At 40.4% G+C, this 14,215-nt stretch overlaps 1 protein-coding gene across 3 annotated transcripts in view; it reads right to left on the bottom strand.

The window, feature by feature from the left end:
* Positions 1-1,491: 1,491 nt before the first annotated feature.
* LOC142487221 (uncharacterized) overlaps positions 1,492-14,215 on the bottom strand; it is a 31,637-nt gene continuing 18,913 nt past the window's right edge. For all 3 annotated transcript variants that reach the window (XM_075586101.1, XM_075586099.1, XM_075586100.1), the window contains 7 exons: positions 14,073-14,112; positions 11,680-11,722; positions 8,390-8,449; positions 7,639-7,746; positions 6,492-6,567; positions 4,354-4,698; positions 1,492-1,754 (listed from right to left, as the gene is read on the bottom strand). In XM_075586101.1, the coding sequence (XP_075442216.1) occupies positions 1,657-1,754; positions 4,354-4,698; positions 6,492-6,567; positions 7,639-7,746; positions 8,390-8,449; positions 11,680-11,722; positions 14,073-14,112 (770 nt within the window). In that variant the 3' untranslated portion in view covers positions 1,492-1,656. The remainder of the gene's footprint in view (positions 1,755-4,353; positions 4,699-6,491; positions 6,568-7,638; positions 7,747-8,389; positions 8,450-11,679; positions 11,723-14,072; positions 14,113-14,215) is intronic.

Genomic DNA, 14,215 nt, shown 5'->3' with positions numbered 1-14,215 from the left:
ACATGTGTTTATATATGTTCATTCACATTTATATCTTTAAGTGTTAAAGGGGAGCGCCGTAGTTTCTCTCCACTTGTGCTAAGTGAAGACAGAAAGTTAGCCCTCTGCGTATTAGAGGGTAATTCACCTAATATTAATATCACATGGCTCTTGACAGTTATCAAAACGCATCCCAAATTTTTTTTTTTGCAAGTCATGATGTGTAAAGATTAGGAGTAACAATCTGAAATAATTTGAGGAACGAGGAAATCGTGATGTGAGCATTGTCACGAAGACATTAAACATGTCGAATCTGTTAAAGTGTTTGATAACACTGCCCTTAACAATCCTATGCAATCGGGTTTGGATGCTGATGGTATCATTAAGGAAGCCTTTGGCTGTAATAAGGACCCTGTGTTGTGGGAGTAGAGAAGGCCTCAGTCCCCATTTAGTTAATGCCATGGGAACTTTCCCAGACCGGCCCGGCCTTCACCTGCTGGAGCGGACAGAACATGGAGCGGACAGGAACACATCGGCAGAATTCTGGGGTGATTATTATAGAGCTGCAAGGTATGTGTGGTTATACATACTTTTAGTAGGCACAGACTTATATACAAAGTGTATAGAGATACAATATGTATATAAATGCTTACATATGTACACCGTGCACCAAAAGTGCTTCAGTAGATTACTGAGACATTTAAAATGCATTTTCCCAAGTCTCTCTCAGAGACTCAAATTTATTTAACTTAAATTGTGAGACGGGCAGTCCCTGGGGCTGCTAATGCCACTCTGTACAGCTCTGACACCAACTACACCATTTCATAAATAGTAAAGTTCTTGCACATGTCTGTCTGCAGCAGTTTGTTTTCTACTGTGATACCTATTCTCTTATGATCCTTTTGCAGTACTTTGCCTTTTACTGATTGCTTCCTGAGAACAATGTGATTCCCTCACTGAGCCGTTATAGCGATGATGACTAACTCTTCTACTGCTAGAGCAGCTTATCTTATGGTTCTTAAACATACTTACCAACACCTACATTGTGTGTATTTGTGTCCGTGTTCACACACGTATCCTCTTAACTGTGCCCGGTCAATGCTGTGATTAATTTATTTAATCAGAAATGGAAGGGGCATGAATTAAAATCTAACCGTCGCACCATTAAGGTGTTAAAGATATAACTTTTTCTATATTTCACCAAGAATGGATGCTGTACTGTGCATAACATTGCAAAATTCACTTGTCATTTTGGTGCCTGTGGCACAGGAAGATTGAGTGATGTTGCCCAAGGTCACAAGGCACCAACGCTGGAATTCAAACCCGATGCACCCACTTCAAAGACAGTGACATTACCACTTGGTTCTCTATGAAGCAATAGCTAACGTTTCCCCATACCACATTAGTACTATTCAAGTTTTACTTGGTACTATGTTTTTTAGTCCTTACATTTCAAGAAATTATTTTATGAATATATAGCAACACTAACAAAATAAAAAGGCAACACCTACATTTCAAGTCACTTTTTTTAAAAGGTGTCAAAACAGAAAAAGACAACACTTCATCAATAATCATGTCTACACACAAATACCTTAAAACAACAAAGGGCATTTGTTCAATAAATTCATGGATTCCCATTAGATATTTTATTTAAAATATAGTCCTCATGAATGCCCATTATACATCATCTTCATCACTGGAGGCTGCTTCTGCCTTTTGGGATTTCAATTTTCCACTCTCCATCAATATTTTTATTACAGTGTTGAGGTCTAGTCCTGTTTATAGAAGAAAAAAAGGATGTGCTTATTACTGAAACAGTCACATTCTAACTTCAGCAAGTCATTTCAATTTCTAGTTATTAAAAATATTCTGCTGAAACTAGGTTAACTGGTCAAACTGATTTTGCATTTAAAGGAGCAAAACGTGAAATCTTATACAGGCTTTTTTAAAGTAAATCTGTTCTGTAGTATTAGATACTTGCTGCATTTTGTTCTTATGATCATTCAACTCAATGCCATTTTAAAGCATCCGTTGATTTTAATAGCAGGTTTTAACCCACCTCCCAAGCAGTGCCAGATTTTTGCAACATTTTGCCGTTTGGGATCATTTGTTGCAAATGTTCCCAGCACTTTGAACTATAACAATAGATAATGTTACCTTAGTAATATCAGGATACAATTTACCTCCTACGTTACATTGACTGAAGCAGCCATTGTTAGGCTGTGCACTATACTGTAAGCGCAGCCTAGGCACACAATCAGGATTTATAACAGGAGAACCAAACGAGTGCCAGTTTAGGTAAGACTAGAGTTATTTGTTTATGTAAAGCATGTGACAATGTATCAGAAAAGGGGGTGGGGGGAGGAAGGAAAAAGAAAAAAAAAAGTGGGGGGGGGGGAAGAGAAATGTAATCCTGGTCAGATAGTGTAGTGTGAAATTCTCTAGTAGTCTCATTGTTTTTAAGCAGCATCCAGGCAACAGCAATTATTATTTTTTTTTAAAAATAGGTTTGACACAGGGGATCTCCAGAGCTGAACCATATTGATTTTAGCTTTGGGCACCCCCTGCTTCTCACGATACCTCCGTAGGTGTCCCAGCTGGGTTCACAATATGGCAGTATAAAAGTCCCATGTCCTGTGAGCCAATAGGAAATTGCAAGGGATGATGAGGCTTATTTTTGTCCCACAGAGACATTTTAACAGCAGAAAGATACCCACCGACACTCCATACAGAAGTAAGTATCTCAGGAAGCAAGGGGTCCCTGGAGCAGAAATCAACGCAGTTCAGCTCTGGAGAAACACACACACGGTTTCTAGAGTTGAAGCCCATTCATTTCAGCTGCGATGAACCCCTGCTTCTGGAGATACTTACCTCTGGAAGCGGGTGTCAGTAGCCACTCCGGCTTGCTAGCTGGGGTTCATGTAATGGTGGGGTTCAAAGCCCCCGCATCCTGCGGGCCAATAGGAAGCCATGATGTCATCCGGTCCTGCTTACTGTTGGCCCACGTGACATGGGAGCTTTATTCTTTGCAGCGATACCCGCACCCCCTTCGGGGTAAAGTAGCTCAGGAAGCATGGTTCCCCGGAGCCAAAATTAACAATCGGGTTGAGCTCCAAATCTATGTAACAAACAGCTTGCTTGGATTGCTATATTTTTAAGGAAACCCAAAAGTGGCACCAGTGTGGATTTTCTGATTAAATTCAGCAACAAATCACTCATCGATGTAGCATTGTATCCTGAGCCAAGCAGCCAATAACCAAATCATATACTGTGTGTTACTGTTTGCAGTTCAACTTTCACACCTTCAGTTGAAAAATTGTAATTAGAACAGGATAGCCTATCGCAAGCATTTTATTCCCTTAGTGTATTTGCTTATCCACCACTCCATCACCCTTTCCGTCTACTTCTATATCAAATCTATGTGAAAGTGTCAGACCTAGATTTTAGTATGGTCAGTGTTTCTCAAAACAGGGTTCCTAGGCACCCATGGGTTCCCCAGGCATCCCTGCAATTTTATGGTCATTAGAAAATTAACAACTACAGAAGAATTTACAATGCATCAAAGTTGCTATTAGAGAAGTTGGGTGTTCCTCAGAATTTCACTTGGGGTTCCTTGGCAAAAAAAAAAAAAAAAAAAGCTGGAAACCCGCGGATCTAGGTAAGTTACATCTACTGCTTCACTGATTATCTTAATCACCCAGTCCAAAAAAAAAAAATTTCTTCGTTTGAAGCAGGGGAACCTTGTTCAATTCCTAGTGTCGGCTCCGTCACTTTCCCTCCGTGCCTCAGGCACCAAAAACAGATTGTAAACTCCACGGGGCAGGGACTACATCTGCAAAAGGTCCACGTAAAAAGTAGCAGCGCTATACAAGAACTATTATATAAATTTGAATCATTTAATAGTTCCTACTTTTAAGGGTGCACCAGAGACATACATTAAGGTCCAATCTGGGTGATTGGCAGTTTTGCCTTTTATTTGACACCTATATTTATTTCTACATAATTCTTAGTGTAGAAATAACCCTTTCCCATACTCTCCCCTTGTCCTCCAACATTAAAATGGCAGACCATGGAGAGACGGAGCAGCTGATCTCCAAGGATCCCCACCAAAAATGGCATCGTGACATGTTTTGCTTCCCTAATTATTGAATTTGTTTACAAGTGGCAATTGGAGTGGTACCCAAAACATTTTCCTGAACAAATTGCAAATGCCCCACTTCACTCCTGCAGCAGCACACATGGATGCAGGCTCAAGATGGCAGCAGGACTGTTCACTCCAGTGCCAGACTGGGCTGCACAGACATTAAAATAGAAAGAGTACACTGTAGGCCCTCTTCCAGCCCTGTAGTGGTTTATACAATAAGAGCTGATTACCTTTAAAAGCTGGGTTTTCTGCTGCATTTTTCCGCAGCATATCTATAACATCAGAAGCATTCACGCTATTAGAAACATTAGGGGTGACTGCTTTGTTGACATTGCGTGGTGTGCTGGAACGGTCCGACATGCTGCTTGGATTAGGTGAAAAGGAGAAGGTGGGTTGTTTTCCAGTTGATGGACCGAAATGGAAAGACTGCAGTACAGAGGAGGGCTTGAAGAAACTCTGGTTTTGCGATGATTTGGCCGGAGAACTGGAAGATTGCGCACGTGGTGCCTCACGATTACCGTCTTTGTATGACGTAGTAGTATGCAGCGGTCTTGCGCTGGGAAAGGCTGGGGTCTCTACCACAGAAGAAATAATCATTACCAACAGCCACATAAGACTTTTTAAAAGCAGCACATTCACATTTCTTGGGACCTCCTCTAAAGGCATAATAACTGAAATACTGAAATTATTTCCCAAGCACATCCGTGAAAAGTCGCTCTTTGCCTTGCTATCAATTTGGGTTTGTAAGTATTTTAAGCAGGTTCTCTGAAAATTCACAGCTCTTAGCAAAGTATCTGAACATGTAAATGTTTGCTGTAATCCACTCTTGCACATTTTCCCTTCCTATGCATGTGGTCCTGCACAATGTAACCCTTTGAGTCCCAGCACACTCGCAATCACGTGACCACTGATGGAGCAGACAGGAAGAAGCACCCTTTTCCTGACAGAGCGCGCCCCTAGAAAAACGAGCAATTAGATTGATGTACAGTAGCTACTAAGTCTCTGGAGTTCCACACCCCATGCCGTAGTAGCTACCAACCTGGGTCACTCTAAAGTGTTTTTATCCCTTTTAATTAACACAACCCAATAATTATTATTTCTAAAAACATCAATTATTCATATTACCATTTATTTATAACAAGGATATATAGATAAAACAAAAATCTAAAGAATCCACAGCACTCAGTCAGTTGAATTAAACCCTATTTTACAATTTAAACTAACTGGTGAGTGCTGCGGATTCTTTGGATTTTTGTTTCATCTATTTGTGTTGTTGGGTGATGATCCTGGCTGCACTGCCAGCACCCTGATAAGCAGAGAAGGTTATCCACATGGAGGAAAAAGCAGAGCACAGCAAACATCAAGAAGTAGTCTGGGGCCAAGTAGGGATACTTTTTGACAAAGCGTGAAACGCATCAGATGCTGTCTACCATCAATAAAGATTAATTTTATTATCAGTTTTGCTTAGCCCCAGACTACTTTTTGACGTTTGCTGTGCTCCGCTTTTTTCTCCACGTGGATAACCTTCTCTGCTTGTACTTCGGCTGGATGCACGCAATTTGGGATGGTACACACCAGCAATCAATGTGAGTACAACCTTTTCTTTATGAAAATTGGAACGATGACAAATCATACTCTAGGGATTTTGCCTACTACATAGGGACCTGCCGAGTCACTATTGTTTTAACACCACTGTAGCGGATTCTAGCAGTGTTCCCTTTACAGGCAGTTCTTAACCCATTAATGAGTTCTGCTATCAAGATTACTCAGTCCTACTCACTGGCGTGTTTTACATATACCTGTCCCTTGTCCTTTCAAGACTTCATTCATAGTGTTGTGATCTCACACTCCGATGCACTGACATTGGAGAATATTCTTCTCCATTGTTTGCACCCTGATAATAAGATAAGTGACTAGTCTCATTTTTGTCTATTTGAGTGCCCTGAACGTTTTGTGTGTAATATTAATACACACACGCCTCTTTTCGTTTGTATCAGTCAACTAAATTGAACATAGGCTTTGCTCGATGGACATGTCTTTTCATTTCCATCTTCTATGTAATTATGCTATACTGTACTTGGGTTTGTTACATAAACAGTTATGGGTAAAATAACAAATATAAAAATATTACATAAACATTAACAGTCTGATAAGAGGAAAAGAAACCTCTGCTCCAAAGAGCGCATCGTTGAAAAGAACAATCTAGTGCAATTTACCAGGTTCCAAAGGATGACTATCTTGTGGGGGCTCCTGGAACTAGGAATAATCGGTTTTCATCTTCAGTGAACCTCAACACAGAGGAACAAGGCAACATACCAAAGAATGCCCAACCATACAAGAACCAACCTTATTACTGAAACAGACTTACCTGCAGGTTTGCTGGAGTGGGCAGCAGTAAATGGAAATTGGCTTTTGCCGCTTTCTTCAACAGCAGCGTAACAGATCTAAACAAACGCACCATCAACAAACTTGTTAATTCTACACTGGTTTATCTGACTAGAACAAGGACATATGCATGCGTGGCTTCAAAACGAGCACAGAAGAATGGAAGAGAGAGAATGATGACTAAGGACCTACAATGAAATCAAAGCAGAAAACCGACATGAGATGTATGGTAGTTTCAGGTCTATAGCCGAGCAATCAGCCTCATCGAACCTTACCGACTCCAATCAGAGTTTCCAGAATAAGAGCCAATCTAGCAATATCGCATGGAAAGACCCAGTGACTTCAATGGTGATTTCCATGCAATACTGGCCGATCGGCATCAGAACTTACAGAATAAGTAAGGGCTTTCGTGTCCAAGTCTAAAACAGCCAAATGTAATAACCGAATGTGTATGCCAAAAGTAGAATGACCAGCAATCTGACAAATAAATGAATACCTTTGTGGTTGTCAGGAAAGCGATAAAGCAGCAATCCCCTTTATTAAATGTACGTGCTGGTGGTTCTGATCCCGTTTACTAAATCAAAAGTGGCTGCTATCCAAGCCTAATACCACGAGTTAATACCCGGCCTCAATGTCAGAACAGGACACTGGAAGACCCCAGCAACCATCTTTGATTTTACCTCCACATAAAAAAAAATATGACATCTTTCGAGGAGGAAGAGTGGGGGCTCCTGGAACTAGGAATAATCGGTTTTCATCTTCAGTGAACCTCTCCGTTCCAATTTATTAAAAAAAAAAAAATTGAAATAAATCAGGATTGCTGTTTTAATTGTACAACGCCACCTATCACTGTCTGAAATAGAAATGCATTAACATGCATCTCTAGTTCTAGTGTCTAATGAAAGAGTAGAAATGCTTTATTAATAAAAACTAAAAAAGTTGTTTGTGCTTTTCAAGAAGTACTAGTGTCTGCCTCTCCGACTTATCCAATGATATAAATGAAATCAAACCTGATCAAATATAACAATGTGTACCGCTCCATTCATTTCATGCAAATCTGAATGTAATTGGAACTTTGACACACAAAACATTTGTATTTTTTTTTTAAACCAAAATCCCAACATGTTTACCTCTTCTCCCGGGCTCTCTTCTCTAAACTCTTTTAACGCACTGGAGAACTTCTGCTTGACTTTTAAGATGAATGGTATATCAAAAGCACTCGCCACTTCAAAGTTTTTCTAAAGAAAGTAAAGAAGTTTGAGTAATTCACATCAGGCCTCTTGGCAGACTGTGATACTTCATGGATGGCCAGCGGCCCTCAAACGTATTCACCCTAAAATACCAAATTGCAACAAATGTATAAAAAGGTGCTTATCCACTAAAGTTCATAATGCTTACAAGGGGAGAAAGGAGGAAGATCATCATACATAGCTTTGCGTGGATAGCATTTTGAGGAAAGGGGCCTGCTTGTAGTGAAAATATGTTCCGCTGGGTATTATAATATCCAGCATAACATTGCCTCCATACATTTTCACCAAAGTGATGGGCTTGTTAAGAGTGTATTCATTATAATATTGTTTACATTTGCACAAAGATGAGGAAGTGGTTGCATTAAAAATTCAGGGTAGGCTACTCCAAAAATAATTCTACAAAAATAAGCAATATCTGGACCTATTTTGCCTGGTTGTGTAAGGAGGAGCATTTACAATGCGGGGAACTCTGGGCCAGAGTATTCCGTTAATGGGAGCCGGTCACGAGTGCGAGTGACATTAGAACGTGTCAGTATGGAGAATGACTATTACATAAGCCAATGTATGAGTTATAAAATATTGGATAGATATATGTATAGATATCTAGCTTTATCACAGAAAGCATACATACCAAAAAATGAAATAAATCTTCATTGCTTTCTAATGTTAATGGTGTACAGGTATTTTCATCCTACAATAAAATTAAAACAATATTAAAATATAAATAGAAAAAGTAGAAGACACAAAAGACTGCGTGCACGCATCATTGCTCATTTCAGAGATGAATTTCAATATAATTAAATCTGTTGCTAACAAAATCGATTTGAGCGACTGCTAAACTGAAATTCAGAATTAAGTGATGTCCACGTTACATCCTGTTCAAGAATATAAAAATGTGCACGTTATGTCCCATATTTTATCTAACCCGTGTTATTCCTTAAAATACCATCCCACCCTGGAAGACACCACATAAGCTGTAAGGTCTCTTCTGAAACAGCAGCAAGTATTCAATATGAGCCTACATTTACACTGGATATTTCAGGCTCAAAATGATCCATGCTGCTCGAGAAATGTTCTAACCACTTACCGGTTCCCGCACAAAAAGACTGCGGAGTCGGTGCTTCCTCCTGTGGCCAATAAAAAGCTGAAACTTCACCGGGAGGTGACGTTGGCGATCTGGACAACCAGGTTTGTATTTATTTTTTTAGAAGGCTACAAAAGAAATGTGAAGTCTCACCGCTCCCAAACAGAGTGGGTTCCTGGACATCAGGGGACGAGGGTTAAACTCTGGGGGAACCCCCAGTTATGTTTTGGAGGGATGTTGCAATAAACAACAACAAGCTGAAAGCGAAACATTTTACACTAACAAGCCTGAGAAAGATGACAAAGATAACTGGCGCTCCCTCTGACTAATACACACAAATATCAGTGATACAATAAAAAACAATAGCAAGAGAAAACCAAGTAATGATATTATACTGGCCCCTTATGAAATCTGCTGCTCAACCAGAAGAGGATCATCCCTTGATCCTCATAAGACAATGGAGGTGAAGATTGTAGTGAGCGCACGCTGTGAATATATAAAATATATACGTTAAGACACTCAGGAGCAGTGATATTCTTAGACACACAAAAAACAGTCAATTGGGGATGGGATAGAGAAATATAAATAGTAGCTATACTCACACGGCCATGTGTGAACCCTTTCCCATCAGTAAGTTTCTTTGTACTGTACATAGATTGTACCTCCACTGGATCAGTCACTCAGCAGGCCTATGGTAGTGGAAGACCAGCGTCCCTCCGACAGTCCCAGTAAGGAAGACAGTCACAGATAAAATAAATGCAGTTTATTAACACAATACGAGTATATAGTAACTCGCATGTAAACAAACACTCTCCAGCTCTGGTAGCCGCGCTGAGTCCTCCGTTGCGGTTTTCCTCCCACTTCCACAGCCGTCAGCAGGATCGCTATCGGAGAGCTCGTGGCAGCTACGGTGGCCTTCAGTGTACAACAGGATGCACGTACCGACAGGGAACAATGCGTTTCGCAAATAACTTTGCTTAGTCGGGTTCCACAATGTACTCGTATTGGGTTTTAATAAACTGCATTTATTTTATCTGTACCTGTGACTGTCTTCCTTACTGGGGCTGTCGGCTTACCATAGACCTGCTGAGCGACTGATCCAGTGGAGGTACAATCTATGTACACAGAAACTCACTGATGGGAAAGGGCTCACACATGGCCGTGCGAGTATAGCTACTATATCTATTTCTCTATCCCATCCCCAAGTGACTGTTTTATGTGTCTAAGAATATCACTGCTACTGAGTGTCTTAACATATATATTTTATATATTCACAACGTGCGCTCACTACAATCTCCACCTCCATCCAGCGAGTGACATACAGCTGCAGAGAAAGCAGGCAAAATCTAAACTGTGTTTCCAAATGCACAACACACATTTTTGTGCATTGATACCTCTGTAAACACACAGACTTTTTTAGTGTGGACACAATCTAGAATGTGTGTGGTAATGACAGAAAGAAGGAAACGTTACCACTGCAGTTACATTTAATGTACAATTTTCAAACGTACTTCTTATATGGATTTATATGCATCCTTATCTACAATCTCCATGTCATCTGACAGTATAAAAACAACTTTCCTTTCACGTTTAAAAACAAAAAGTATTACAACAGAGGAGAGGAAGATTACACATCTTAGTGTTTATAGTGCCCATGACATAACCAGATGGTATATCATGGGCACTTGCTCATTTTCTTAGGGCAGATCGGCCTGATCATTCCAACGGAGCAGTCAACGCAATCGAAATGGAAGAGACGTCCCTTCCACTTCTGCCATCCAGGCCTGGTCGCATCATGTGATCACTTCAGGAGCAATCACATGACGTGACATCTGGTCCAGCACGTCAACCTAGGATGATTTTATTTTTGTGTGTGTATGGCGACAAGTCCGAGCGTGGCAAACTACGCAATCTAAGTCACAGTAGTAGAGTCACAATGGAGGTGGAGCAATGCGTTGCCGGCCCCTCTGATAGTGAAAGCATGTGTCATGATTCCTCCATATCAATGTCACTTTAACTTAAAGCTTCAATTACTGATAGTGAATTGTTCCCCCATAAACCTTTCCACTAATATTGCCAGCTTTAGTTATTTTTTTGTTCTAATATCTTAGGTGTCCATGGCTTCAACTGCATATGCAGTCCTATAATACATGCCCAAAAGAGTAGAGTGCTGGCAAGTACATTGCTTGTGAAGCAGGAGAACCTGGTTCAAGGTCAGTGTCTTACGACATTCAGCAAAGCATTTCAGTTTTTGGAGTGCTTTAGTTTGCGTTGAGTGGTGTCAAGGATCCCAGATAGAAGCCATATAAGTTTGAAATGTTGTAACGCCAAGGTTTATTGCTTTCTGTTCATAGTCACCCCAGCATTTTGAATATATTCGTAATGTCAGTGACACATTCCTTTAATTTTATGTCAAAGATTGTGCCTATAAAATATGAATATTCTGTGCTGCAAATGCTACTCCTATGAAACAGAATTAGTATTTTACACAAGATCAAAATTTGGCTCAACAAATTGTGAATCCAACGATTCTCCACTCAAAAAGGTCAAGCGTGTCCTTACATGTATATTAAGTGCTTTTTCGAGGCAGTTTTTGGCTATGCGCCCAATTTTTAACAGTCAAAATAGAATAGCGTGATCGTATTACATTACTTTTGTTTACATAACCAAGTGTAGATGTTACAAGACTGTGGCATAAATGAGTCAAGGACGTTCCCAATCAATGCAATGGAATAAACTTTCCCTGGAATTCATAAAGTGCAGAGGATCCCACTGGCTTAGTGTAACAAGCCGCAGCTATACAATAGTAATGGGAATTCAGCATTGTAACGCCTTACCTCTTCATCACTTTCTTCGGTTTTATACTCGTCAGCCTCTTCCCTGTCAAACAATTGTCAGAGAGAGAAGAAGAAGAAAAAACAACATTTTTAATATCTAAATAAAAACATTTTTTAAAGCCTGCACGTAATACAGGAGCAATGTTATAAATGTATTTTATTTTTTTTAACAGTCCCACGGAGCCAAAACCCACTTCTGATCCGTGAGACCCACTGATTCATGAGATATTCACCAGTGGAAGTTTTGGTGCTAGAAGGCGGAGTCGGCAATATGCTGAATCTATTCATTAAACGGTCAATTTTGCGATGCAAAAAAGCATGCAATTAGGGAGAGAGAACCAAGAATGAAGATTTTATTGGGAGGGAATTCAGCTCAGGACGAGTATCAAAAAGTAGGAATAGATACATGATTTGTGCAGAAATATGCAACTATCATACCCATCATTTAACTCTAAGTTCAAAAGAAGTATTTTGGAGGTACTGTATAGAAGGCAACAGATATTTTTATAATGGGCTCTATTTCACTGTGTCTCTCCTTATTGAAGAACCTGAGAATACTAAATGTTGCCTGATTTCCTAATTTACATACAAGAGTTGCATACCGCATGGATTTGCACAGGAGGAACCAAATCGCAACCATTCTCTCATGGTCTTGTCATGCGAGAAGTGTTTAATAAAGTATAGTTAGGTGAATTTTCCCACAGAAATGCCCTAGCTCAGAGGTGCGCAAACTAAGTTGCGCCCTCCGGCATCATCTCAGCGACGTCGCAGTGCCATGGCAACGTGTCGCAATTTGATGCCGCATTGTCATGGTGGCACAGTCGGTTATCAGAAGATGCAAAAGGAAAAGCCGGAGGGGAAAAAAAAAAAAGTGTAAGAGGTAATGACAAAGGCCCATGCTCTCCATCGACAATCAATTTAAATGTTGTGGGGAAGAGCGCGGGCCTCTGTAACCGCAGGGCTCGGTTCGGCACACCACGTAGAAAATAGTAAGCCCCCCATTTTGCGCACCCCTGCCCTAGCTAGTGATCTACAAATCAATGTGGCTGCCAAGCAGGGTACTGAAAAGTACATGTCATTCAGCCAACCCTTCTCCTCACTTTTAAAGCTTTACACTCCTCTGCCCCTCCTTACATCTCAGCCCTAATTTCTCGTTATGCACCATCCAGACTCTTGCGGTCTTCTCAAGGATGTCTTCTTTCTACCCAATTTGTATCTAAAGCCCTCTCCCACCTTAAACCTTTTTCAATGACTGCCCCACACCTCTGGAATGCCCTTCCCCTCAGTACCCGACTAGCACCCTCTCTATCCACCTTTAAGACCCAACTTAAGACACCCTTGCTTAAAGAAGCATACGAATAGCACTGTGAACATTCTGAACACAATACATAACGCTTGGCCCCCTGCAGACGCACTTACCAGAACTCCCTCCTACTGTCTCTGTACGTTCTCCCTACCTACCAAATAGATTGTAAGCTCCTCGGGGCAGGGACTCCTCTTCCGAAATGTTACTTTTATGTCTAAAGCACTTATTCCCATGATCGGTTATTTATATTATCTTGTTATTTATTTGATTACCACGTGTATTACTGCTGTGAAGCGCTATGTACATTAATGGCGCTATATAAATAAAGACATACAATATAATATAACCCAGCACCTAATTTAGAATGTGCCAACGCTTTTTCATAAAGATTTACATCACAGAAAAAAAGACCAGCAAAGTCTGCAATACAACTCAGGAAGTTGATGGATCCACATAATTTGATTGGATGATGTTTACAAAATTTATGACGATGAAGTTCCCAGATCCCCGACTTCAGACAAACAATAAGTGCAACAGCTTGGTTATATTGGCATAAAACATCGGGGAGATTCACCAAGCCCTGATGCCGGGTATCGCACAGTAATCCAACGCTAACTGTTCTTGAAGTCTATGGCAATTAAAGCAGCACTGTTGCACAATTTTACTTACTTTAAGAGATCTCTTCTTGACCTTTCCAACAATATTTTCATTTTTTAAATCTTCTGCTCCATTCATGAGATATATATGCATTTTAAATATGACGTGTCCAGGAGGTTAAAAATTGAGATCTGCCCAGAGCTGGACATTCTCAGGGGTCAAGACAATAATTTGATAGCCAAAATTTACTCAAGGGTGCTAAGCTTTAGCAGGACCCAACTACCATTCACATGTATGGGTGTTGCGATGTGCTAGGGGGGTATTGCTGCTGATCTAATGCAGGCTTACGATACCCTGAAACAAGCGCTTTTGTGAATCCCAACGATTGTTTTTTGACTGAGGGACGAGATGATCAAACATAGCTGGATCTATGCATGTACCTACTGGGTTAAACACACTTCATATAACTATTTAAGCACTTCATTCTTACCCTTCCTGTTGCTCCAGTTTTTCATCAGAACTTAACGCTTCTAACCAAAGAACAGAGAAACATTATTGTTCTGCAATTAGGCATGAAACGCATTGTTTTCCCCATTTGTGATAAAATAAGGCTGCCTTTAAAATTACAGTAAA

Source organism: Ascaphus truei, chromosome 2 (genome assembly GCF_040206685.1).
Source record: "Ascaphus truei isolate aAscTru1 chromosome 2, aAscTru1.hap1, whole genome shotgun sequence".
Taxonomy (NCBI): domain Eukaryota; kingdom Metazoa; phylum Chordata; class Amphibia; order Anura; family Ascaphidae; genus Ascaphus; species Ascaphus truei.
The sequence above is the reverse complement of the archived record's forward strand: the minus strand, read 5'-3'. Positions and strand labels throughout refer to the sequence as shown.